At 39.9% G+C, this 26,052-nt stretch overlaps 1 protein-coding gene across 2 annotated transcripts; it reads left to right on the top strand.

Annotated features, from left to right (window-relative positions):
* The first annotated feature begins 91 nt into the window (after positions 1-91).
* On the top strand, positions 92-25,459 carry ube4b (ubiquitination factor E4B, UFD2 homolog (S. cerevisiae)). 2 transcript variants are annotated; one of them, XM_042491448.2, is made up of 29 exons: positions 92-422; positions 2,616-2,829; positions 4,047-4,182; positions 5,712-5,799; positions 6,159-6,303; positions 6,430-6,655; positions 7,531-8,013; positions 8,969-9,073; positions 10,717-10,858; positions 11,891-11,991; positions 12,167-12,281; positions 13,747-13,830; positions 14,390-14,446; positions 15,642-15,758; positions 15,961-16,059; positions 16,147-16,260; positions 16,693-16,891; positions 17,448-17,586; positions 17,704-17,803; positions 18,028-18,155; positions 18,290-18,388; positions 18,895-19,130; positions 19,314-19,440; positions 19,572-19,716; positions 20,011-20,145; positions 20,340-20,531; positions 21,423-21,597; positions 23,916-24,062; positions 24,300-25,459. In XM_042491448.2, the coding sequence occupies exons 1-29, from the start codon at positions 399-401 to the stop codon at positions 24,362-24,364; spliced, it is 4,137 nt and encodes a 1,378-aa protein (XP_042347382.1). In that variant the 5' UTR covers positions 92-398; the 3' UTR covers positions 24,365-25,459. The 2 variants fall into 2 exon arrangements, with proteins under 2 accessions (XP_042347382.1, XP_042347383.1); XM_042491449.2 differs by lacking the exons at positions 7,531-8,013; positions 8,969-9,073 and having other exon boundaries at positions 96-422.
* Positions 25,460-26,052: the final 593 nt, after the last annotated feature.

Genomic DNA, 26,052 nt, shown 5'->3' on the forward strand with positions numbered 1-26,052 from the left:
AGAACATGCACATACATAACAGGTGAAAAAATACATTTCTCTGTGCGACACAGTGCAGCCTCACACCTCCACCCCCAAGTCTCTTTAGTCACGTGACACCGTGTAGAACCAAAATGGCCGCTGTTGTATTTTGACGTATAATAGCTAGCTACTTTTCTTTTTGTTTCATTCTTGGTAGAACACTAGCAAACGACAGACTTTTTGGAGGAGCTGTATCTCGCCACCCTCCGCATCCTGGTGTCCTAGTTTTTATCTTGTAGACAATCAGGACTGACACTTATTTGTTGAACGAGTTGGACTATGCATATTTCGGTCTAATACAGGCTGGCTAGCTGGCTCTGGCTGGCACACATTGAAGCAGTCGAAAGTGAAATAGCTAGCTAGCTAACCTAGCTGCGATGGAGGAGTTGAGCGCAGATGAGGTAAGGTGGCAATGGAAAAAAAAAGCTCAAAATTATGCCGAAAATTAATGTAGCATTACTTTGTTAACGTTACAATTTATACTTAATTTATTTTTTTCCGTTTGACATCATGTCAGTCAAATTGTTCGCCACTAGCTGACCTGCTACTAAAGCTCACTGAGGCTAGCACAGTCCAAACTAAAGAAATGTATCCGCGACAAAATCACACGTTTAACGCGAGGTAAACACCAACATACACAAGTGCTTGTTACACGATGCGACCCAGAAGATGTTTATTTAGGAGAGTCGGTCAATAAAAAGTTTGACGTGTATATTTCAGTCACCATTGCCAGAACGTTAATTTAATTTAGCCGGAGCAAAATGCTAACGAGCTAACGTAACTGTTCACAAGCTGGTTTACGGGTTGCATTTTTCCTCACACAAAACAACTAAATTCATATAAATTCACTGTGTTGTTTTCACGTGGCAGGTGTTTGCTACGTGTGCTGTTTTTCAAGATAACACTACATTGATTGATTTGGTATGTTTCTCTGCGGAAAGCTAGCTGACAGTTGCTAACGTTGTTTTGCTAACAGCCAAAAATTAGCCTGCGAGACGACTCAGCATAAAAAACACACCGGGCCACCATTGTGCAATCAACTGTGGGCCGACTTTGTGGACACTGAACTGTTCCCCTCGAACCACACACAACATTTATACAGATTTCTTTCTTTAGCACCTTGTGCCGGTATTTTTCTACTCGATCAACTAATGTACTGTTGATTACTGTAGTAATGGTCCTCTGTTGGACGACTGAGCACCATTAGTACATTAGTACTCACGTTTGACTTTGTTCATAATGTAGATTACACTGACTCTTTTTAACAAAGTCTACCTTGATCATGTTAACGCAACATATGAATGAAATCCGGTCACTGCTACAGTCATTGTCTTTATGTGTGGGGTTAGAAAGAAAAAATGAATTTAATAAACGCCTCACATTTCACATCTTATCCAAGCTGATCCATTCATTTATTCAGATAAAAATATGTCAATGGTTCATATACATTTCAATGGTCCTGCTAAAATATACGTTCAAATTATGTGGGCTGTACAGATAGATATTTTATTAATCTGGAGAGAGATTTAGGCACCTAGTAGTTCATTACATGACACCTACAAAAACAGATATACAAAGGGATATGAAATATAAACATGAGACTAAAACATAGGAATAAAATCATGCAGCAGCGAAATGATGGCTGAGTCCCAGGGTTGCTACAGAGAGTTGTTGCTACAGTAAATTTGCCCATGATGTTGTGCAAACGCAGGTTTACAGTGCAGGTATTGCAATCAGGATTCCAGCAAATCATTAAAAAGGACACAGAATTTCCATAATCTAAAGATAAGGCCTTAAATGCTAATAAATTGAATTAAATTAATTTTTCAAAAGGCTTAAAAATGCTCTGACATAAGAAGTTGGATATTATTAATCGTTTTTATCTTAAGTTATTTTGTAAAATCTCAAAATAATTGGTAAGGTCTAATTTTTCGTTAAATAATTTAATAGGTTCCTTTACTTACACCTGTCATGATGGGAATCCAAGCAGTGAAATCTCACATGTAGAGTAAGAAACACAAGTTACCCAGAAAACTGTCCATAAATGCCAGATATTTCCCACTTCTGTTGGGAAATATCTGGCATTTATGGACTGTATGTATCTGGTAAACCAAATACATACAGTTATAATAATATGTTTATTGTCCTCCATGTGTCCACTCTAAAAAGGGCTGTTTTTTCATCGTTTGATGGAGATGATCTGACTTTTTTTTATGGGACAAAAAAAATTAATCATATTTTATGTGAAAATAACAATTTGCGCTTAAAAAATGTCTTTCAGTTGTTAAACTCGACTCTGAGTGGCATAAAAAGTCTAAGTAAAGTATTACATTTGCCCTGCCTTAAGCTGCAGGAACCCTGTGTAATGTAAAGTGAATAAATTAAATTGCAAGACCAGTGCAGGAACAATGAATACTGTGCCATGAATAATATGAAATACAGATTGAAGATACATTTATGAACAGATACCAATGCAAATACAGCTTGTGCAGAAGGCTAACTTAGCCGATGACTTGCTGTCCAGTTAACCTTTTTTTCTGAGCTTCTATAGTACTTCTAGTGAATGTTTTAATTTGCTGGTATATTCATTCAAGATCCGCAGAAGGCGGCTGGCGCGACTGGCAGGGGGACAGACGTCACAGCCCTGCACCCCTCTCAGCACACCCCTGACATCCCCACAGAGAGAGACACCCCCTGGACCCCTCCCTGGACCCTCAGGTGCCGCACCCCAGCCACCAGCTGCCTCTCAATCATTGGGGCTCAATGTCCACAGTGGTACCCCTGCCACATCCCCTATGGGCACCTCCGGTAAGAACTGAAAAAGATATACAGCTTTTGAGACGTATTTAGCCGTTTTTTCAGAGTTTCTGTCATTGCAGGCTACACTGTCAGTCATTCTTGCAGTTTAAGATTTAACAGCAGGCCAGGATACAATCAGCTTTCTCCGGTCGTCGCCATAGAGTTATTGTCGTCAGCCTCTTTTGTGATTTGTCGTCAAACCGTATCATCCTACTCATCCTGAGGCATATTATCTCGGAGGCTTGGAAGATAAACAACTTGGTTGTTTGCGACGCTGAAAAGGAGCTTTATATTTGGACCTTGATATTTGAACAGCAAGAACCCTGAATGACATTAACACAAACTGCAGCAGCTTGTTGTGATCGCCGGTGTCCCTGTGCGACACAAAGTGTAGGTCTGCTGTACAGACTGAGAATTGTTGCTTTTATGCATTGCTCTAGAAAATACACTAGTGAGCCATCTATGGGTTGAGCAACAATTTCCTGTCATTGTTTGCTGGTATGCACAGATGTGGTGTTGTTGCTGTAAAATGCTGGGTTTTAGGGTGTATAGCACCAGTAGTACTTTCCATAATTGGTGAAGTTTGTAATTTGCATCTTGGAAGTTTGGCAAACCCTCATTGCATGTTAATGCACATGTTATGAATGTTATCCTTGACACAGTGCAATCAGTAGTGACTTGTTGATCCCAGCCCTTCACCCACAGTAAGATCCTGGGTGTTAATCAGCTTTCTCTCTACCTGTTTGCTTTAATCAGGGCTTATAAAGGTATGGCACACCATGTTGATCTTAAAAACAGGATTCTGAGCCTTTGCTAATATAGTGTGGCTAAACAATTTGTTCTTCAACAAACAATCCTCCTGACATAAACAAAAGGTGGCTGCTTAAAGTTTGTTAACAAAGACTACTAAAGTGCAATCTCATATTGCATAAAAACTACATCATAGCATTATGAATATAAGATATTAAAAAAGAAAACACATGAAAGACTTAAGTCAAGGGCTGCACTGGCTGCAAGTACAAAACTATAAATTAGCCTCAAAATAGGTTTTTAGAGGAGAACTTGATGATGAAACTGTGTTTGAGAACCTTTTTTCTCTGGTAGGTCTCTCCAAAGTGTGTGGGCTTTGATTGCAGAGATATGATCAGTTTAGTCTTTCAGAGAAAGAGAAAGGCAAAGAAACAAAACCTCCAAAGGTACTCAGTTGTGGTATTTTTCTTTTGCAGGGGTGGCATATGGTAGTCAGAGCAGCGAGGGTGTGAGCTCCCTCTCCAGCTCCCCCTCAAACAGCCTTGAGACGCAGTCCCAGAGTCTGTCCCGATCGCAGAGCATGGACATTGACACTGCCTCCTGTGAAAAGAGGTAAGAGTGCTTTCAGTTGCATTTTGTGCTGCCCAATTGAAAAGCTTTAGAAATCCCATGAAAATACAAATTTTAAAATTACACTCGTTCAAAAATCAATGTTTTGATGATCAAAAACTCCTCTCCTGTGGGCTTGAAAGGTTGCTGTGCTCTGCCTGATTTACAGTTATAGTATATTCCATCTGCAACAAGTTTTTACGATTAACACCGAAAAAGTATACTGGAACTCTTATTCTCAAAATGCTTACAGAAATGCTATGATTGTTTTTATATAAAGATGTAACAACATTGAAGAGACATTTTTTCCTTTGATGTTACTTTAAAAAGTTATATTCTTCTTTTGTTGTTTTTTTTAGCAAACATTAATAAAAAAATATATAGTGTTTCATATCATGGCTGCATGTTTTGCTTTTGTGGGATCTGGTTATGAAGTCTGTAGTAAAAGAGACGTGACAAATGTGACACGTCATATCGAGGTTTGATTGTTAGTATGGTCTGCTTAAGGATGAAGAGAATAAAAGTCGTGTTTTGACCCAAAGTTCCTGGAACTTTTAGTCCCAGGGAAAACCTTTCAAGAGCTAAAAGATTCCTTTGGCCCATTGTTATCTGCGTTTCCACCACAGTGAGAAGACATGTGAAGATTAGGCAAATTAGTGCGCTGACATTTGAAAAAGCAACATGACAGGATGAGGGCGGCTGGTGGTCACAGAGGTGAACACTCTGCTGCCTGCAATTCAGTGTGCCTGCCTGCTTCATCTAAAAAATATATTAAAAAAAAAAAAATGCACTTAGGTTGGTTTGACTGCAACATTTCACCTACTGCTGCATAGTATGACTGCAAATTGTATATCATGAATGAAATGCAAAGGAGGAGGATGAATCCAAGAGTATCTGTCTCCATAGTAAATCAACTGTTAAGTGTTGGATTTATTTGTGCTCTAGACTGTAACTGCTTTGAAAAAAAAGAAAAGAAAATAACATTGGATTTCTCTTATTCACCAAATTTTCTCACAGCATCACAAGGCTGTCTCTCTCTCTCGCTCTGTCTTTTTTCCAGACAATATACAGTCATAAAACACATAACTTAACATACAGTTACTACAGAACAAAAAAGAGAGAAAAAAAGGGCTATCTGTCTTTTCAGAAGTTTATTGGGAAACTGTCAGTAAGGCCTTATTTTACTTGTAATGTTATCATTAAAGAAAAATATTCTCTCCTTGTCCTAAAATGACCCTTTATTTATACTTCAGTATTTCTTTCTTTTATGAATTAAGCGATACATGAGTTCAAAGCAGTAGCGCTGTTTATGTTTGACCAATCGGCGACAGCCTCCTTGCAAACCTCACCCTAAAATTTCCTGCACTCTCAGAAAGTATGACTCCCCGATCAGGGACTCTTTTTGGGGTTAAAATGTCCTGATACCTGTGGTGGAAATGCAGTGAGCTCCTCAAAAGGTGCCTTGTCCGTGGAGAAAATTCCTGTGTTCAAAAAAGGGTTTTACTGAATACTGTGCCTCGGTTTTATTGCAGCATGTCCCAGGTGGATGTGGACTCAGGGATAGAGAACATGGAGGTGGAAGACAGCGATCGCAGGGAGAAGAGGAACTTGACTGAAAAGGTAAACAGCAGCAGTGAATATTACTCAAAAGAGAATGTCTTTCATCCTTAATTACTTGGCCTGCTTGACTTTGATCATGCCGATCTTGAGATCAAGTGAGTCTTAAAATGAAGAAACATTAGAGGAGTCTTTGGGTGTTTACAGAAGGTGATTAGGGATGCTATGTTTTCTTGGTTTCATTTTCATTAATTTCGGTTCATTGTTATGTACCAGTTGTCTGTTGATAGACCAAAATGATCATAAGATACAGAGAGTATCATAAGAATCAAATTAATGCTTGTCCATTTGGCACTTGGTCTTTAAGTGGTTCTAGACTGTTATCAAACTGTGACTGTTGCATCTTTATTTCTGCTCCTCAGGAACCCTCTGCAAACTCAGATGTCTCAGAAGAACAGGCCCTGCAGCTCATTTGTAAGATCCTCCGCGTATCGTGGAAGGAGCAGGATAGAGATGTCATCTTTCTCCCTTCACTGGCTGCAGAGTTCCACCAGAACCCTAAAGATGGTCGGTCACTGAGCAACGTCGTAACTCTGTCACCTTCATAGGCTGAGTGACTCTGAAATGGCAAAGTTTTGTTTACTTACTGCGTTTGATAACTTGACTGTTATTTTTTTTTTCTCTCTCTTGTAGTATACTCTGACTTCAAAGACCTGATCGGTCAGATCCTGATGGAAGTCTTAATGATGTCCACTCAGTCACGTGTTCACAACCCTTTTGCTAGCTTGACCGCCACCTCTCAGCCAATTGCAGCAGCCAAATCCCCAGACCACCGTCTGACGCTGCTGCAGCCCTCCAGCCAAGGTGGCAGCCCCATGTGCCCCAGTGCTGGGTCATTTGGAGCCAGCTCTCTGTCCAGGCAAGTTCCTCGAATCAGTGTAATGAGCTCTGACAGTAGCCGCGTTTACACAGACATTGCGCTATACGGCCACAACAAAGTCCCCTCTTTATCTGTCTGCATTTTTACACAAAACCAGTGTGTTGTTAGACATACATGTTGAGCGTGTGTGATGATACATATGCATTGCGGCATCCCGTAAAAGAGGCATGACAGGCGTTACATGTAACGCAACAGCATCGACCTCTCGTGCGGCAGAGAATATAAACATAACAAAGGCATAACATGTTGATCACAATCATTTACCGTCTGTTACATGACGGCTGATCTTGCCTTCTGCTCAGAGGATAAGGAGCTCCTGAATGTCATTGTTCTCATTATTTGCAGACATTTACGCCCGTTGTTCTTTTTTTTTATATTAGCCACTAATTGCTACAGCTGCCTTTTAAATCTCTCGGGGTGGGTCGTACACAAAAACACGTCGTCAAAATGTCACACCCGTGCAGCCCATGGTGACTTCTTCCCGGCTTTATGTTTTACACTGGTGTTGTTACAACGATGTTACTACCTCCAGTTCTGGCTCAGAGGCAAGACCACTCTGCCCCCCCCCTTCAGCGACCAGACATTATAGACAGAACGAAGAGGCAGCATAATGACGTCATATTCCTGCCTTGAACAGGCATTGTAAACGTGGCTAGTTTAACTCCCAGGGACAGATCAAGGATCTGAATTGGTCGCTTACACCCTTCCTCAAATGTGTGCTCATTGATACTTAATTGATTTGGAGCTGCCATGTGTGATTTGTTTTTTTGTAGATTCTGCTTTTATCATTTCTTGTTTTTAAGACTTGGAGGTTTGATGAGTTTTGCCAATCATCGTCTCAATGTTGTCCACAGTCTGTATGGGTGTGGTAGTCCTCAAACGGTGGCTTTTGATGCAGCCAAGAGGACCTCCCCATCTCTCCCCACTTCTAATACAGCGTCTGTACCTTCCACACCCTCGACCCCGCAATTCACCGTGCCCCCTACCCCACCTGCTACAGCTGCTGCTCTGAGACACGGTCTCAACCCTCCATCTGCCCCCATGCCCATCTCCCAGCGCTATCGGCCTTACTCCATCACCTCTCCCTGGGGGGCTCCTTCCCCCTCAAGCCCGGGTCAAAGAGGATTTAGTTTCTTTGGACCCTCTCCTAGCCCTGCAGGGCCCTCTGTTCCTCCCAACACCCCAGTTCCCGTGCCACCACCCAGCCCCCAGTCCCTCTCCTTGAGGTCACCTCGGGCTCGCAACCAAGCCTCCTCCACACCCCCTCCCCTGGTGCCCCCTTCTCCCAGATCGAATACCCGACAGGCCGCCTTTGCCTCCAGGATCCCACCGTCTAGGTATCTCATCTGCCATTTGCATGTCAGCGTGTGGTGCACACGCAAGCAAACATACTAAAACCTTAACGTTTTGTGAACCACCAGATTTTTGGGTTGAGTGTGAGCTGAAAGTCTTTGGCCAGATCCCTTTTTGTTGTTTACTTAGCTTCTAATTTAGCCAGTTCTCATCTACACAAGTTTATAATGATCTCAGCTGGCTAATATTTGGACTGATATTCTAAAAGTCAGTGAACAACCTAATATTTTAGCATTTTTATGTTTAAAATCTTAAGTCTCTTAAAAAATGGAGAAAAAATGAATAAATGACGTGTATCTGTTACAAGTACCCAAATTGTGCTTAAGATTGAGGTAATTAATAAAACACACAAATTAACATTTAGACTCCTTATATTTCAAATGAGTTTCAATCACATTACTTAAGAAATATCTAAAATGCTAATATATGAGGTGTTCTGACAATTAACAGGCATTTTAGTTTTAGTTAGTGTTAATTTAGTAGTGCTTGATGCTTTCATTTAAAAAGATCTAACCCTTCTGCAACCAGCTTATATTAGAAATAGTTTAGCAAACATGTTTTATAGGTCTCGCATTGCTGTGAGATTCTCGAGCAAATAAGACGTGGCTCACGCCTCCTTGCATTGGCTTGCTCAAGACAAGTTGTGTGAGTGAATGTGACAGTCAGTTCAGCTATCGGTTAAAAAATGTTCTGACAGTGTGTAAAAGCTGCAGACAAAATGGCATTAATGAATATTTAAAAAGCAGCACGAAAAGTAGTCTTCAAGCAAGCATGCAACCCTCCAGCATCCTTTCCTCTTCCTTGTCCTCTTTTGTTGTGACTTGTTACCATTCCACATTTGTCTTTGTGCTTTTTCACTTCCCTTCTGTCTCCTCGTCTTCGCACAACATCCTCTTTTCTTCCAACCTTTCTCCTCGTGTCTTTTCCTCGTCATGTTAGCCCCTTGTCGTTCCTGTTCTATGCCCTCTCTGACATGTCTCAGGACAGCAGTGATGAAGATTCTGAGGAGGAGGAGGATTTTGCACGGGTTCAGTTTGGGTCCAGGTACACCGCTGCACGGTGTGTGTGTTTGTGTGTGCTTGCTCAGTTATGTGCCCACTGCATGTTCCAGTGGGCCCATGAGGCTTGCCACTAACGGCGCACAAACACACCTGAGTAGAGTGATTCAGAAAACAAACCGATGTGGTTAATTCATCTTAAATCACATTTTCTTCCTTTAAAACCAAAAATGATGTGGTCTGCTGATGCACAATAGTACTGACTAATAATACTCAATGATACACACCCACCAATCTGCAATCTTTGGAAACACAGCTAAAATCAAGTTAGTTAGGTAGTAAACATGCTGCCCCTAACTAACTGCCCCTAGTGGGATTAATAACGTTGTTTGAAGTGAATTCTGTTGAACTGAATTATGTCTGTTTGTCTTTGTTTCCCCAAAATATCATGGTTAATGACTTGCGGGCTAGAACTTATTGGCTTTTAGGAAAGTGGTAACTGTGTCAGCTCCACGTTATAAGCAAGGCATTTTACAGCAGACGTCTTCCGCAGCTACACGGAGCCCGTGGTGTGCTTCGTCTCTCACTACCTAACCCATACAACTTTCTTGTGGGCAATGTATTACCTCGTCTGAAACTTGTTATTATGAGACCCCCACTTTTCAGTAATCAAATCAACTTCCTCCCAATGTTATATCCCACCTGCCTTTCCTGTTTCAGTTGGAAATAATTTACGATACTGAAGCTAGATACTCGATACATGAAATGCTATTTCATCTGGATTTATTTGAAGATATTTATTGGCCTAGTTTTACCCATTTAACGGGTGAAGTAGGCTCACTTTGTTTTTTTTTAATTTCAATGAATATGAGCAGTATATTTTTATGAACAAGAAAATCCTGCACATCCCAGATAAATAATCCTCAGAACATGTAAACTTGAAGGTAAAATTTCAATGTAATTTAATCCAGTTAGCATGAGATCATTGTATGTAAGGTAGACATAATCTGTGTGTTTTATTTATTGAATGCGTGGGCATCATCATTGGTGAGAAAGGGGAGTCTGATTCCCTCCTGTGTGCGTTTATTTTGCTATCTAGTTTTTAAGTGTATAGGTTTAGTTCAACTTGCATTGCATCCCTGTCCAGGAGAAACTGTTGTGAATTAAATTACATTGTTATTTAACATTATAATGTGTTGATTTCATTTTTAGCTTCGAGAGCAATCGTAACCCCCGGCAGAGGAGGTCCCTGCTTTGCCTGTGTCTAATGGACAAATAACAAGTTAACTGTGTTACCTCCTGAGGTTTTTCATGCTTTGAAACAACTCGCATGCTGGTTTTACAGTTACAGCTGACCACTAACAGCAGTTTAAATCTTGTCACCTTGACAATTAAATGTGGCAAGCTGAATCTTAAAATCAGAAGCAAAGACTTAACAGAAACAGCTCTTGAATGTTTAATATCATAAGTTTCTCTTTCAAGAGCCCGCTACTGAGATGCTGAAATGCTGGCATTAATGCTTCATAGTTTGTTTCTTTCAGGATCCTTGAGAGTGGGTTTGAGTTTATTAACCATACGTACAAGATTGTTTTTGATGCTAACCGTACATTTGTCTGTGCTGCAATGTTTTCTGTTATCTAATGAGCCCATCTGTGTCCCTATTTTTGTGTTTTACCTTTTGGTGTACAGTCTTGGTGCATGTGGAGGGGGAATGTCCTGCGATTCAGCCAGCGACCGCTTTACCATTGAAGCATGCAAAGAGACAGAGATGCTGAACTACCTCATTGAGCGTTTTGACAGTGTTGGCATGGAGGAGAGGAAAGCTCCCAAGGTAAGAGTTAGAGATGAGCTCAAAGCATGAAAGCGTATCCAACATACTAATTATTTAGGTTTATACTTGTAATTTTGTGTTTCTACTAGAACACACTTTACCTTCAGATCCTTAACAAGTCTGAGAAAGCATTAAATTCATTCATCTATAAATAAAGCCATAATTTGTATTAAAAATGTCTTTAAGCAATCTTTCTTTCTCTCCTTCTTTTTTAAATAATCTATTTTCTTCTTCCTCTTTTTTTTGTTTAATAATTTATTGAATCTAACATCACACAGATTAGGATAGAGTAACCAACATCACTCATCCATTTACCATATCCAATCGAATGACAGATTTAAGCATTTTGTCAAGGCAAACCAAAAATATCCAATCTTACTATATATGTTCATTGTTTTCTGCTTGTTCCATTCTAGAAAGTTTTTAATCTCATCAGCATTTGAAGTAGATCATTTAACTTTTGACCTACAAAATCAAAAATCACAGACAAAAGCATCTAAACACACATGTTACAGCAGTAATATGATCCAAAATTGGGGAGAAATTGACAACATTTGTATCCTCAACATGAGCATGTAGCCTGGAGCAAATGATGATCATCTCTCATGAGCTGATGTCAGCTTCTCTTAAAGGTAGAAAAAAACCTGCTGAAAACAGAGTATCCAGAACACCTTAAAGCCTGATGCTTTTGCTCACAGTGATTACTTTATTTATATTTACTTAATTATTCGATTTATATATATGGCAAAAAAATCCTTGCAACCATTCTTCTTATTATAAGAACTGCAGAGTTCTTTTAAGCTTTTTCACCGTGTCTAAAGTGGTTACAAAATGTCCTGAGGACGGAAGAACAGTCTGTACCTCAGACACTAGCTGCAGGCCAGATGGTCTGGAAACAAGTGAGGGTTTTGCTCGTCAAAGAACATCGTGATTCAAGTCCAGAGAGATTTTCTGTGAAATCAACAGCATACATTTTTATCACACCTCTAACCGTTTTCTCTCCTCTCCTATCCTTTATTGCTCCTCTCTCAGATGTGTAGCCAACCAAATGTCAGCCAGCTTCTCAGCAACATTCGCTCTCAGTGTATTTCCCATGTTGCCCTGGTCCTGCAAGGCACCCTGACCCAGCCGCGGTAAGAAAGCCAGTCACATGCTGTGACAATCTTTGGGTTATTTTCTAATCTGCCATTACATTTGTGTGCATTCTGTTCTGTTTTATTTCAGTCTCCATAGCAACTACTCTGTCACCTTGACTCCAGAAACATTCATTTGATTTCTGCACAATGCTTGTCTGTTTTCTGCGTGTAGGAGCCCCCTTCATCAGTCTTTGCTGGTACCTTATCTGCTGTGTCGGAACCTTCCTTATGGCTTTATTCAGGAACTGGTGCGCATTACCCATCAGGAGGAAGAGGTGTTCAAACAGGTGGGAAGCACGTCCTACCATTTTTGATACATGATGATACGTACTCAGGTTTCAGCCAAACCAACACTTCTGTTCACTCCTATAGGCAGATGGAACTTCATTGTACTGTCTTTTTTTAATTAAAAAACTAAATCTTGTCTCTTAAGGCAAGAACAAACCTATAAGGCCACACAGTCCATGTACATGGAGTGATACCAGGTTTTGGGCAGTAGTCCTAAAGTATCATCACAGTGATGAAGAAATGTCAGAAAACTTTATACTGAGAGCTGGACATGCAATTCTGCAGTTTTTACATAAACAGTTATATCCCTATGTTAAAACACACTTCACATGAAGTTGACTTAAACAAAATAAAAAAGAAGAAAATCTTGGTTTGTCTTTCCACTGTTCCAACAATCACCAACTCAGTATTTTTTTGTGTCAAAATAAACCCTAGATTCACCCAGTTAGATCTGAAAACATGCTGCCTCTGTGCACATTAAAATTAATATTTTTTTTACATGGGGTCTGGTTGGTTTGGTGATAGTGCATTTGGGGCTGTTTCTGGTTAAAAAGAAATGATCTTACTTTTAAACCAAAAGGCCTGTCTCTTTAAAGTCCTGTCCATTATGTCGTCAGACACTTAGAGTAACAATCTGAGCTTATCAGTGGCAAAAACAAACACTAATATTTGATTTAACTTGACATGCGTAGATTGGTTGAGTGCAGTCTGTTTCGCTGATGCTGGCTGCAGCAGTCCTGCTTGACCAATTTTGAAAATATTGCCCTACAATCTGTGTGTCACTCAGACACACAAACATGGGAAAATAGGGTCCAGGTTGAAAAATGAAGAAGTTACCCTTAAGTTCTTCTCTTATCTCTCCTCAGTATCATTGTTGGTAGTTTTTTTTCTACCATTTGCAAATCCCTGTTATATTTTTGAAATAACTGATTCAGAACCACCACTCGATGCCTGTACAGTTAATTGTATTCCATTAGGTTCTGTGCTAGCCTCACTTTTCCCAATTTCTTGTAAAAGATATTGGCAAAACTGTCATTACTAGAATGGGATTTCAGTGATATACCAGTTTCAAGGTATACTGTCGTGTGAAAATGGACGGTTATCATACCTTGTACATTTGCTTATTTATTGTATTGAGAAAAAATGCAACTGGACAGAGAATCTTACCTGTGCATGCACATCTCCTTTCCTCCTTGACTGCTTTTCAGACTTTTTACACATACTTCCATAACAAAAATGGTTTTAATTTTCAGGTTGTTGAAACAAAAAAAACCCTTAAGTTTTCATTCCTTTAAGGGTCATGGTAATGCAGTCGTATTATATACCATGAAACTGTGATACATGGGATTTTCTAAAATGGTTATCCTGAAAAGCTTACACAGTCGCAACCCAAGTTCTGTAAACACAATTCTAAAAAACTGACATGACAGAGATATATGACATGTTTGATGTCTTTTTTTTCAGATATTCATTCCCATCCTCCATGGGCTGGCACTTGCAGTGAAAGAATGTTCCTTTGACAGTGACAACTTTAAATTCCCCCTCATGGTAAGGAGATGTTATCTTGGCCTGACGAATACAGGCAGGAGATGAGACTCAATTAAGTAAAGATTGCAGGGGGACATGCAGAACAGGAGGCCTTAATGAGGTCCTGTTAGCCTGTCCGATAACCTGTTTACTCAGTATATGGACAGCTCCGGATGTCCCACAAAGGAGAGCACTAGTTTTGTTTGTGTTTGTGCACATGGGTATCTTTTGTGGCAATGATGATAATACAGTGATGATAATCCTAAAAGGAATCCTACAGATCTTTTATACCAACATAAACAAACTACTGAAGACAAATACTCTGTTGCTGAGATGTTAAGACTGTTTTTCTCTAGTTCGTCTCCACCCTCCACTCCTGCACAAATAGCTAATCAACGAAACGCCCGACTTCGTGTGAATGCAGCATAACAAATAAATAATATCTTCACAGTTAAATTGTTTCTTTTTCTTAATGTAGGTGGTCATACCAGGCGACCCGGTTAACCTGTAAACCAAGTATGAGTTTTGAGGAAATTGTCACTTGATGCATTGGATCAGTTGTGTTTTTTGGTTTTTACAGGCATTAGCTGAGCTTTGTGAAATCAAGTTTGGAAAGACTCACCCATTGTGCAATTTGGTGAGTATACCTTTGGATGGCCAAACCTACATTATGGCATTGAAATGTTCATCATCATGTCCTCATGACTGATTATTCAGGCTGTTTATTCCTCAAGTCACCAAACAATTTAGTTCTATCAAGTATGTGCAAGTCTGGCTTTTGTCTCTGTTGTTTATAACTTCATCATACCAAGGTGGCCAGTTGACATCAGCATGAAAGAACGTGTTCTGCTTATTTTATAGCACTGAGTCTTTGTGCCTCACAGACGAAGGGCAAGAAAAATCCCCTGTGCGTGGAAAAGGACTGAACTTTTATTTGAAAGGCTGTTGCTAAATATAAGTTCTTAATCTCGTTTAGCTGCTTGTTAATTTATCATTTTATAAATATCACAATTATTGCATATTTATTGTAAGTCAAATTACAGAGGACCTATCTTGCTAAACACTTGATTTCTCTCATTCTGTCTGTCCTGGAACATTGTTATTCATTCTCTGTCTGAAATTATCTGTTGTAGTACCTGTCTCTGTAAGACTGCCTCCTGAAAAGCCCAGCTGGGGAAATGACTGTAACAGAGAATAGGGGTGCTTTCCACCTTGAAAACTCAACAAAAAAAAAAATCGAAACAAAACTCTAAGTGTAACTTAACCCCCAGACTACTTTTTTTCAGTTGAAAAGCATTTTTTATGGTTATGAAGAAGTGCTGTGGCTTAATTCAGGTCCAGCTCTCCCCTCTAAAGGCTGAAACCTGGCTATTGCACTTTAATTTTGCAATTGGCTGATCAGTTCCTATTAAGCATGTTTTCCTCATTAGCCAAACCCCTCGTCGCCACCCTCTTACCAAGTGACACCACCCTGTTAGTTATTCAAGTTTTGAGCACAGTCAACATTTTAGATTTATTTTTTGTGTATGTGTGCAGGGGGGCAGGCTGTGAATAGACAGGCGGCACAATTGAATGACTGGGTGTGTCTAAGCCCCCCTCCCATTCCTGCCCATTTTTGATACTTTTTTCACATTCCAGGGAGGAGGCACTCAAGCCAAAAGTGAGGAAATTAGTTTCTCTCTTACAACCCAGGCAGCCAAGATGACATATTAACCCTGATGTTCGCATGTAGCTTTATGTAGCAGTGTATTTAATGTGTTAAATGTTTGGGGAATGACAACACAAACCTGTCTAACCCTATTTAATATGTCTGTTGTGGTTCTTTTGTGCAGGTAACGTCGCTGCCTCTGTGGTGTCCCAAACCTCTGAGCCCTGGTTGTGGCAGAGAGATCCAGAGATTGTCCTATGTGGGAGCCTTCTTCAGCCTCTCTGTGTTTGCTGAGGATGATGTGAGTTGTTCTAATCAGTTATCAACAGACCACCAGAGTTTCGCAAATATACAATGAATTCTCATACTTTAAAGTTCTGCCAAAAGCTGACAAGTATTCTGGAAAGGAGAACAGACTTAATGCAATAATACAGCAAAAATAATGCAAGAAAAGCTGTTAATGTACAGACAATCTTAAATGACTTATTTTTCTTTTTCTTCAGACAAAAGTAGGAGACAAGTATTTCTCTGGCCCAGCAATCACCATGGAGAACACACGAGTCGTCAGCCAATCATTGCAGCACTACCTGGAGTCAGCAAGAGTGAGTCTCGGCTTCATAATGGATTAATTCAGTAGCTGTCCTTTTATTGGAGAATAATGTGTTAAAGTTATTTGTCATCTTTTTCAGGGTGACCTCTTCAAAGTTCTTCATAACATCCTGTTAAATGGAGAAACGCGCGAGTCAGCTCTTAATTACATGGCAGCTCTAGTCAACTACAATGTGAAGAAAGCTCAGATGCAGGTAAGTTGCAAAAGGCATTTGTCACTTCTCCAGAATTATTAAAGTAAGTTTCGTTTTGAATTACCAAGTACGCACAGGAGAGAAATCAGTCATCATTGTTATTGCTACGCTTGCTTGCTAGATCACTCAGGCTACATAGAGGCCACACTCTGATTTCATAGATTGACAGAATGAGGAGCAAATGTTTGAATGTTGCATGCATATTTTGGTATTTTGCACTAAATCATAAAAAAAGTGTACTTCTATTAAGTTTGAAATTTAAATAATTGAATGGAGTATGCAAAATATCTCCACAATTATGTAATACAGACTCACTATACTGTACTTTAAATAACTGAAATTAATGTATTTAATTTCTATATTTTCTGCTGATTTTTTGTCATATTCTGTTCAGCTTTTAAACAAGAATTTGACATTGTTCTTTTCTCATAGACTGATGACAAGCTGGTGTCAACAGACGGCTTCATGCTCAACTTCTTATGGGTGCTGCAACAGCTGAGCATGAAGATCAAACTGGAGACAGTCGACCCTTACTACATTTTCCACCCACGGTGTCGCCTTGTTGTCAGCCTGGAGGAGACGCGTCTGAAAGCCACCATGGAGGAGCTCAAGAGCTGGCTGAATGAGCTGCGTAAGTTGACATAAATCAAACCAGACAGATTTATGATTGTGAGGAATGCTTGTTTTTATTAAACGTTTTGTGTTTGATGTTTGAAATGCATTATTGATATTTGACATTAAAAGTTAGTTGAATCCATCGTTCATAGGCTGCTACCATTTTGAGAAATCTGTTAATTACATTTGGAGGAGCCATTTTGCATACCATCAGTTTTCAGAGTGATTCATCAACAAGCCAGATCTCTGATTTCTTTTTCTATGAATCTAATTAATCTCTGATGAATCATCCTTCTGCCTCTGCCTCTGCTGTGTTTGGAGTCACTGACATAAAATAGCAGCTCCACATGCTGTACTGTAGACAATTTATGTCATATGTTGCGATTTAAATAATTCATTAAAAAATGTGGACATGTGACCTAATTTGGCATGATACACTAGCCTACGTTTTTTTTAAGGCAATTAAGCTATATATGATATTTAACTGTATGATACTGGCAGACTGTTTCTGACTGATGGTGATATGTGTTTTTATATCAGAAACAATTTATTTTATTTGTTCAAATGGACAGATGAAGACCCCACCAAGTTCTCAGAACCCAAGTTCCCCACCGAGTGTTTCTTCTTGACGCTGCACACCCACCATTTGTCCATCCTGCCTGGCTGCAGGCGTTACATCCGCAGGTTGCGAGCAATCCGCGAACTAAACAGGTATTTATTCATTATTCAGGGACAATGCAGATTGATCATTGTCACTATAAAAGTACACACTTTTATTCATAGCATGTTCAGTCTGTGTGTAATATAAAGGTGTTTTTCCCATGCTAGGACTGTAGAGGAGCTAAAGAACAGTGAGAGTCAATGGAAAGATTCTCCCTTGGCTAGTCGACACAGAGAGATGCTGAAGCGATGCAAAACCCAGCTCAAGGTCAGTGTAACGTCCTCAGAGATGCAACCACCATTTTTCTGTAATTGGTAAAATCCTGAGCACTGATATAAAAGTTCAGCTCTGCAAGTATTTTGCTCTCAGTTTACTGTATTTGGACATGAGAGGACTCAGGACTATCCTTAAATGCTGAAACATGCAAGATTCCATGACAGAGCATATTTACGGCGACTTGATCCTCATTGTTTGTGACTGTGTCCTGTCAGAAACTGGTGCGAGCCAAAGCGTGTGCTGACGTGGGCCTTCTGGATGAGAACCTGCTCCGCAGATGTCTGCAGTTCTACAGCACGGTCATCCAGCTCATTCTTCGCATGGTGGACCCTGCTTACCCTAAGTGAGTTGCCTCGCCACTGACAGACGGACTGTTGTGATACTGATGTAAAGAAACAGATGTAGCATCACACAAAGAGGATATTATTATAAATCAAGATGTGTGGACCATATTTTTTTTCTTCATTCCTCATACAGCATTAACCTGCCACTGAACCCCGAGATTCCCAAAAGCTTTGCTGCTCTGCCTGAGTTCTACATTGAAGATGTGGCTGAGTTTCTGCTTTTTGTCGTGCAGTAAGTTTATAATTCAGTCTTGTGCATTTGTGCCGTCATTCAACTGTGTTTTATAAAGATATCTTTTAGATTGGAATCGGAAAATCTTCACCCTGTAACATGTCTATTGAGAAGAAAGGGCAATGTAATGTGAGGAAAACATAGATATGAAATGTCTACAAAACTTGAAAAATGTGTTTATCAGTACACTGATAATTTTTTTGTGCTATACATCAGTGTCAACATTAGGATTGCAGTGGTTTGCCATCATGGTATGAAAGTTATTTATGGTACTGTGTACATTTGCGTATCTACAGTATTTAGAAAATGCTACCTGATGGAGAATTTTACCTTTATTTTACAAAGGAAGACTTTTTACACAAACTTACACTCCAAAAATGGTTTCAAGTTTCAATTATAATAAAGTGTTATTAGACTATAATTTTGTGATGCATTGTAAGAAACACACAGAAACTAAAGTCAAAAGTGAGCTCAAAGCTGTTTTGTTTCATCCCTTCTTCCTCCAGGTATTCTCCCCAGGTTTTATATGAGCCGTGTGTCCAGGACATCGTCACCTTCTTGGTCGTGTTCATCTGCAGCCAGAACTACATCAGGAACCCCTACCTTATCGCCAAGTTAGTGGAGGTGCTGTTTGTCACCAACCCTGCTGTACAGCCTCGTACTCAGCGATTCTCTGAAATGATGGAGAACCACCCGTTGTCTGTCAAACAGCTGGTCCCCGCCCTCATGAAGTTCTACACTGGTGAGTTCTATGTACACTGTAATAGTAAGATGTTGTTGTATTAAATGGGATATAGTGTGAATTGTAATCTGAAAAAGAGAAAGAAAGTCGTTTCTGGTCTTTGTGTAGCTGACCCATACTTATTTGTTGTTGTGAGGTCTGGATTCTTTCCTCTTTTACTTAAAAAGTGTCTCTTCTGGTTAGATGTTGAGCATACCGGTGCCACCAGCGAGTTCTATGATAAATTCACTATACGGTACCATATCAGCACTATCTTCAAGAGTCTGTGGCAGAACCTCGCCCACCATGGCACCTTCATGGAGGAGTTCAAGTGAGTTAGCGTTTCATAATTTGTGTTACATAAAAATGACACAATTTAGTTTTGAATCGGTGGCTGTTTGACTTCATTGAATTTTAACCTGACATACTCTTCCACCTTCTTTCGTGTTTATTCCCCTCCAGCTCTGGCAAGCAGTTTGTGCGCTACATCAACATGCTGATTAATGACACCACCTTCTTGTTAGACGAGAGCCTTGAGTCCCTGAAGCGTATCCACGAAGTTCAAGAAGAGATGAAGAATAAGGAGCAATGGGAGCAGCTGCCTAGGGTCAGTGCTGAGCAATATAGGGTTTATTTACCATGTATTAAATGCATGCAAATGAGCTTAATGTTCAGCAATAAAACACAGAATTAAAGTAATAAAAAGTGGTTAGGAATCACAGTGCTAAATCTCCAAAAGGAAGAGATAAAAACATTAGGCAGCAAAGTCAAAATGGTATCAAACCGTAATTGTGTGAGTTGGCGCATTTAATCACCTCACTCATATTTGTGCACATTTGTGAAGGTGGCTTTGCAGAATAGCTTACAATAATAGCGTTTGTATTTACCTGCAAACTTCCAGGAGCAGCAGCAGAGCCGCCAGTCCCAGCTGACTCAGGATGAGAGGGTGTCTCGCTCCTATCTGGCTCTGGCCACAGAGACAGTTGAGATGTTCCACATCCTCACCAAGCAAGTCCAGAAGCCTTTTCTCAGGCCTGTGAGTGTCGCTGACCCCACTGCACACTTTAAAAAGTGGTCACACTTTTAACTTGATATGTTCTAGGCTCTATGAGTGGCAATGTATTCTCAATTATAGAGTAAGAAATATTGTAAAGGCAACATTATCAGCCTGAATTTGGGCACCCTGAGACCCACAAGCTTATTCTTAGCATTGCCGTCGTCTTCTTACAGGAGCTCGGGCCTCGTTTAGCTGCCATGTTGAACTTTAACCTCCAGCAGCTCTGTGGGCCGAAGTGTCGGGACCTGAAGGTGGAGAACCCGGAGAAGTATGGCTTTGAGCCCAAGAAGCTCTTAGACCAGCTGACGGACATCTACCTGCAGCTAGACTGTGCCCGCTTTGCTAAAGCGATTGCAGATGATCAGGTTGGCACTGAGGTTTACAGTTTGTCACAAATACAATATTTTCCCTCTAAGATTAAGATCTATTTTGTGCGAAACACTTGCTGACTCTAAATACAAAACACAAGTAGGAGTTTGTCAGATGAATTATGAGAAAAGGCTACAGGCAATTGTGGTAGACCTTCAAAGGCATGGTCAAAACTTATGAGCATGATCATTTTGACCATGCCTGTAGGGGTGGACGATAAATAGAATATACTTGATGTATCGTGGCTTGTTCCACATGCGATGCATAAAATGACTATCATGAACATCAAGTATAAATTGTCTCATTTTCTTAGCCACCAGAATGAGACTCACATCAACATTTTGTCTTTCCCTCTCTCTCCAGCAACTCTTACAGACACACACAAAAAGCAGGGCTTTTTGCAGAGTTCCAAACTGTGACTATTTAGTTGCAAACTTAGCTTCCGTAGGTTAATATAGCGTGCACTGAGGAATTTATTGCTTTAAATGACTACATTTTTGCTTGACATTGATCAGACATCCATCTTAAAACTAGCAAAAAAATAATTTGGATGATAAAGTTCTAGTTAAAAGAGGGTAGTTATATGCACATTACGTAGGTGCAAGGCGACCAAAAAACAAAGTACATGAGGAAAAAAAGGTAACACCTACACACTTCCTCCATGCCACACAAGTTTATTCAAGACGTTTCGATCCTACAATGTTTCAAAAAGACAGCGTTTCGTACCTGCTTGGATCCAAGTAGGATCTGTTGCTTGTTGCACACACAGTCTTAACCTATGAAAGTCAGTAAAATAGAGTTAAGGTAGTGAATACTCACATCATCTTAAAGACGCTCTTCTCTTGCAGCTCCTCTATAACAGTTCCCTTTTTCTGGTTTATGTGCAGCGGTCGTACAGCCGCGAGCTCTTTGAAGAGGTGATCTCAAAGATGAGGAAGGCTGGTATTAAGTCCTCTATTGCCATTGAAAAATTCAAGCTGCTATCGGAGAAAGTGGAGGAAATAGTCGCAAAGAACTCCCAGTCTGAAATGGACTACAGTGACGCACCTGACGAGTTCAAAGGTATATGTGTGTGTGTGTGTGTGTGTGTGTGTGTGTGTGTGTGTGTGTGTGTGTGTGTGTGTACACAGTGTGGTTAAGCAATATACCTTTTAATTCTACATATCTAGTACAGGTTAACTTGTCCGCTTTTCTGACAGTCCCATGTTATCAGAAGAACCAAAGGCCTGTCTAGTGTACATGTTTATTTTTCTTTTTTCTGCATAGTCGCCATTATAACAGAGGCCTAAGCCTGCATGTGTTTAGACGTTAGTTCAAAATTCCAAATCCTTACATTTGGTCACATTTTTAAACAAAATTTTCAAGTTTAAATTTAAAAATAAACTTTTCTGTGGTTACCCACATATACGAACTAAATGAATCTTTTGCCCCAAGCAGGAAAATTCACTCGCCTTGAAATGTGATGTGACCTCAGGTCAGTCAGTGCAGACAGACAGGATCATCAACAGCGTTTGTTGCTGTTGAATTCCAGACATTTGCAGGGGCTTTTGCAGCTCATAGAGGTCATATAGACAGCTTAGAGCAAGGCTATCCTGTAACCACAGACTTAATATAATCTAGAAAGAGAACGTGGCCCACATACCTCCTTTGATTCCCTGATATGCCAGCCAACCCACCACAGTTGACGGGAGTGTGCCATACAGGAGGCTCAAGTATCGTCTTTCTCTGTGGTTAAATTCTCCCACGCCAGGTGTTATTTTTATAATGCATGAGTCCTACTGTAAGAACCCTGTGACATTTCAAAATAGGGCACACTTTATCAAAAGCTCTCATTGAGTGTTTATTGGATATTTGCTTTACTGGTGTTTTGATAGGTGCATCAGTATTTCTGTCATATAAAACACAATTTTTTGAGCGGTTGGAGTTCAACTTGTCACAGACGTTTGATGAAGACATGGGGCTGTTCACAAATTCAATTGGCGGAATTATAAAACCAGGAAAGGTAGCTCCACCAGATATTTTCAGCAGCCTATACAAAACCATTTATAGCTTTGGTTTATGAGAATTTTTTTTACAAAATACAAATGAATGTTGTAAAAATATCAGTTTTTATGGTTTCACATTTGAAACAACAGTGAAGAACCAATAAAAAACTGAAGCGTGGATGGAACTGTGTCGCATGAGAAAATGTTGATTTATGAAAGAAAGATTGGCGGCGGCGCTATACTTTCGCTGCACTTCGTGCTCAGTCTTTACTGCATATGTGTAACTCAACAGACATGAGAAGGAAGCAAGATGGCTCACTTGTTTGCTATTTCCGACCACTACAGACCGAATTAAAAAGTTATGTACAATAACTTTTGGGTAGATAATCCGTGTGCCACATGCATCGAATAAAACTGTGCAGTGCAAACACTAACTCAAATAGTTTTTAGCCACATTAAAAGGGCATCCCACAAAGAAACTCAGTTTAAGTGTATGCTATATTTAGAATATTTTTCACCGCTTTACCTTGACATCAGACAGCCTTTTCTGAAAGGGAATTAAAGCTATTAAATAAAAGCCACCAGATTGCTTTTATAAAATCAATAATTTTACTTTGCAGAACACTGCGTTGCTGGTCTACCACAGCCTAAATCATTTGGTGTGTACAGTAAAGTGGACCAAATATTCAAAAATAGCACACAGATAGACTTTTTTTTTTTAGGTGGCTAAAATATGTTTTGTTGTGGCCCTGTCCTCAGAGATAATCAAAGATGATAGAAAGCAACAAAGTACATAAAATAAGCATAGCAGAAACATCAGACAGGTCGGACCACTGTGTTTAACCATACATCTGTTACAGTTACAGATGAAAACGACAACAGAAATCAACAAGTTAGCTGTCACAGTCTATATATAGGTAACATATTTATTCACAGCGGTATACCAGATTTATGTACGTTGGACCACCTGGAGGTTGCTTCTGGGCCGGATGCCAAATGAAAACGCCTACCTTACATGGTAGTTATACTGAATTTAGTTGTGGGTTTTTTTTTGTTCTTTTTTATTATTTTATTTTGCTTAAATCTTAAGCTAAGGTCAATTGCAAAAGCTCGAGGGTAGATTATCTAGATGAATGCACAACGTTTGGATACCAGCCCTTCTCCAAACACAAGGAGCAGCCTGTTGAGCAGGCTATGATGTTTGTTTTTGCCTTTTGAAGTTAAAAAGAGGAAAATGGGATACGATGACAATGGCTTTCTCTCTGATAAAAGAAAGGTGCAAGTGCTGCTTCTGAAAAACTCACAGGAGCATAAGCTCCAGGATTGTCAGCTCAGTCTTTTGCTTACAGTGTCAACAGTGTTTGTAAAAATGTACATGTGACTTTATTATAACAGACCCTCTGATGGACACACTGATGACCGACCCTGTGATGCTGCCGTCGGGCAACATAATGGACCGATCCATCATCCTGCGCCACCTGCTCAACTCCCCAACCGATCCCTTCAACAGGCAGCCGCTCACAGAGAGCATGCTGGAGTCAGGTAATGTTACTGCAATGCCTTTTCACCATTAACTTACATGTAAAGTTTTGTTCGAGGTAGGCCGGAGCAGAAGTCTGTCTTACTAGGAACGGCAAAGTAATCATGTAGTTTTAGATTTGCAACAAGCGATTGCAGAACATCTAAAATGAATGAATGAATGTCAAATGAACTTATTGTCTGTTAGATTATTAATATCAGTTTCTTAAATGCTGTTAACATCTGTTCTTAATTCTGCAGTCCCTGAGCTGAAAGAGAGGATCCATACCTGGATGAGAGAGAAACAGGGCGGACGGCCTGTCTGAGGTCCACATGTCACCAACGTCTGGCCTGCTAACCATCATTAAGAGAGCTGTCCAAATCGCCTGAATTCAGTGTCACGACCACCAATGACAACAACAACAAAAAAAAAAAAAACATTTTGAATGGAGAAAAATAAGAGACCTGATTTGATTTTTATTCGCATTTACCCTTTTTGTCTCAAACCATTATCATGGTTCTAAAAAACAAAATATAATAAAGTTAAGACTTTTAAGTTTTTCTCATGAGTTTGTGTATATATATATCAAAATATATACATATATTTAACAAGAGTTAGGTAATGCATTTTAGTGCTGCAAAAATACACCACCAACAGGTTTACCAGAGAGGTGCGTAGAGTCACTTCATTGATCATTTTCCTTTACGGTTCTCATTTTGTTTTGTAATACTCTGTATGTTGGCTTCATTAAAGACTCGTGATTATAGGGAGAGGGGAGGGCAATACATTTGGGAGAGTGTGGGTGGGTTCTGAATAAATTGCTAGCCCCGGGTTTTCATTATCGAGACTGTGACAATGATGAACTTGAGTCCACATGATGTATGCTGGGGTCCCAGAGCTAACAGATGCACAATTTGTGCTAGTAGATGAATTTCAGATCTGGGAATATCCATTAAGGATGTAGCTTAACGTGAACTAATCCTAAATGTCAGCTTCCTTTTGAGTGCAGTAGGAAGATAAGCAGTGGTTAGTGGTTTACCAAAATACAGTATGTTCAGTTATTCCTTTTAGTCACATGTTCCCTGCTGACTTCCATAGACTGAATTTACTTCTTGTGTGTGCATGGCCTCAAGTCCAGAACCTCCTAAGCGCCTCATGGACAAATAACCCTCTTTTAGGCGAATTGGAAGGAACATGAGAGAATGTAGCATGACCACCAGTAACACCATTGTAGGAGCACACCATTAAAAGTCTGCTCTCCAGAACCACTGACATCTCACGTTAAGATGGGTCTCTTTCAAACGGCACTGTACCTAACATGACCTTGCTGACCTTAACTGTACAGGAAACAATTTACTTTAACCACATACCTGTTTTGGAAGCTAGGGTTTTGAACTGAAATAAATGATGATGCACATTATTTCACAACTCGTCACTGTGTTTTCCTCAGATTGATGCCTTAGATCGTTTTTGGCCATTTTTAAAAATTAGTTTAGCATTTTTGACCCCTATGAAAAGGAATTTGCATCACACACCACTCTAAAATGTCAGATTACACAAAGTCTTTAAAGAGAGCAGGCATGCAGCAATCCAGGTTACTGGGTAATATATTACAAATACAATAAATACCAACATTGCCGATGAAATCACTCAGGCAAAGGCAAATGGCATTACAAAAACAAACGAACAGACTCATTTCACAAATGTTGGCCCCCCTAATCAATATCAGTATAACTTGTCTGCCTGTCAGTCTAATGTCAGGCACACATGGACATATCACCACCCCAGTAACAACCTCCCTCTACCAGTAACATCAGTGCCCCACCTCCACATTCCTGCAAGGACCCTCAATACTACAGCAGCTGATACATCTAAATATCAAACTACTGTCCCCACCACCACTACATCCATACTATTACCACTGCACCAAGCTGTTTATTTTTTTTCTAAAATACAAATTACTATAATTTTGTTTTTGCTATATGTATTATTATTGTTATTTATTTCATTGGG

This window comes from Plectropomus leopardus, chromosome 9, assembly GCF_026936395.1.
Source record: "Plectropomus leopardus strain MGB_pleo_1.0 chromosome 9, ASM2693639v1, whole genome shotgun sequence".
Lineage (NCBI taxonomy): Eukaryota > Metazoa > Chordata > Actinopteri > Perciformes > Serranidae > Plectropomus > Plectropomus leopardus.

What these genes read in the sequence shown, in the direction of transcription:
- ube4b (XM_042491448.2), top strand. Translation starts at nt 399, where the DNA reads ATGGAGGAGTTGAGCGCAGATGAG. An exon ending in GGAGCCAGCTCTCTGTCCAG is followed by an intron (nt 6,656 to 7,530) that starts GCAAGTTCCTCG and finishes TGTTGTCCACAG; the next exon opens with TCTGTATGGGTGTGGTAGTC. An exon ending in CGCACCTGACGAGTTCAAAG is followed by an intron (nt 21,598 to 23,915) that starts GTATATGTGTGT and finishes TTATTATAACAG; the next exon opens with ACCCTCTGATGGACACACTG.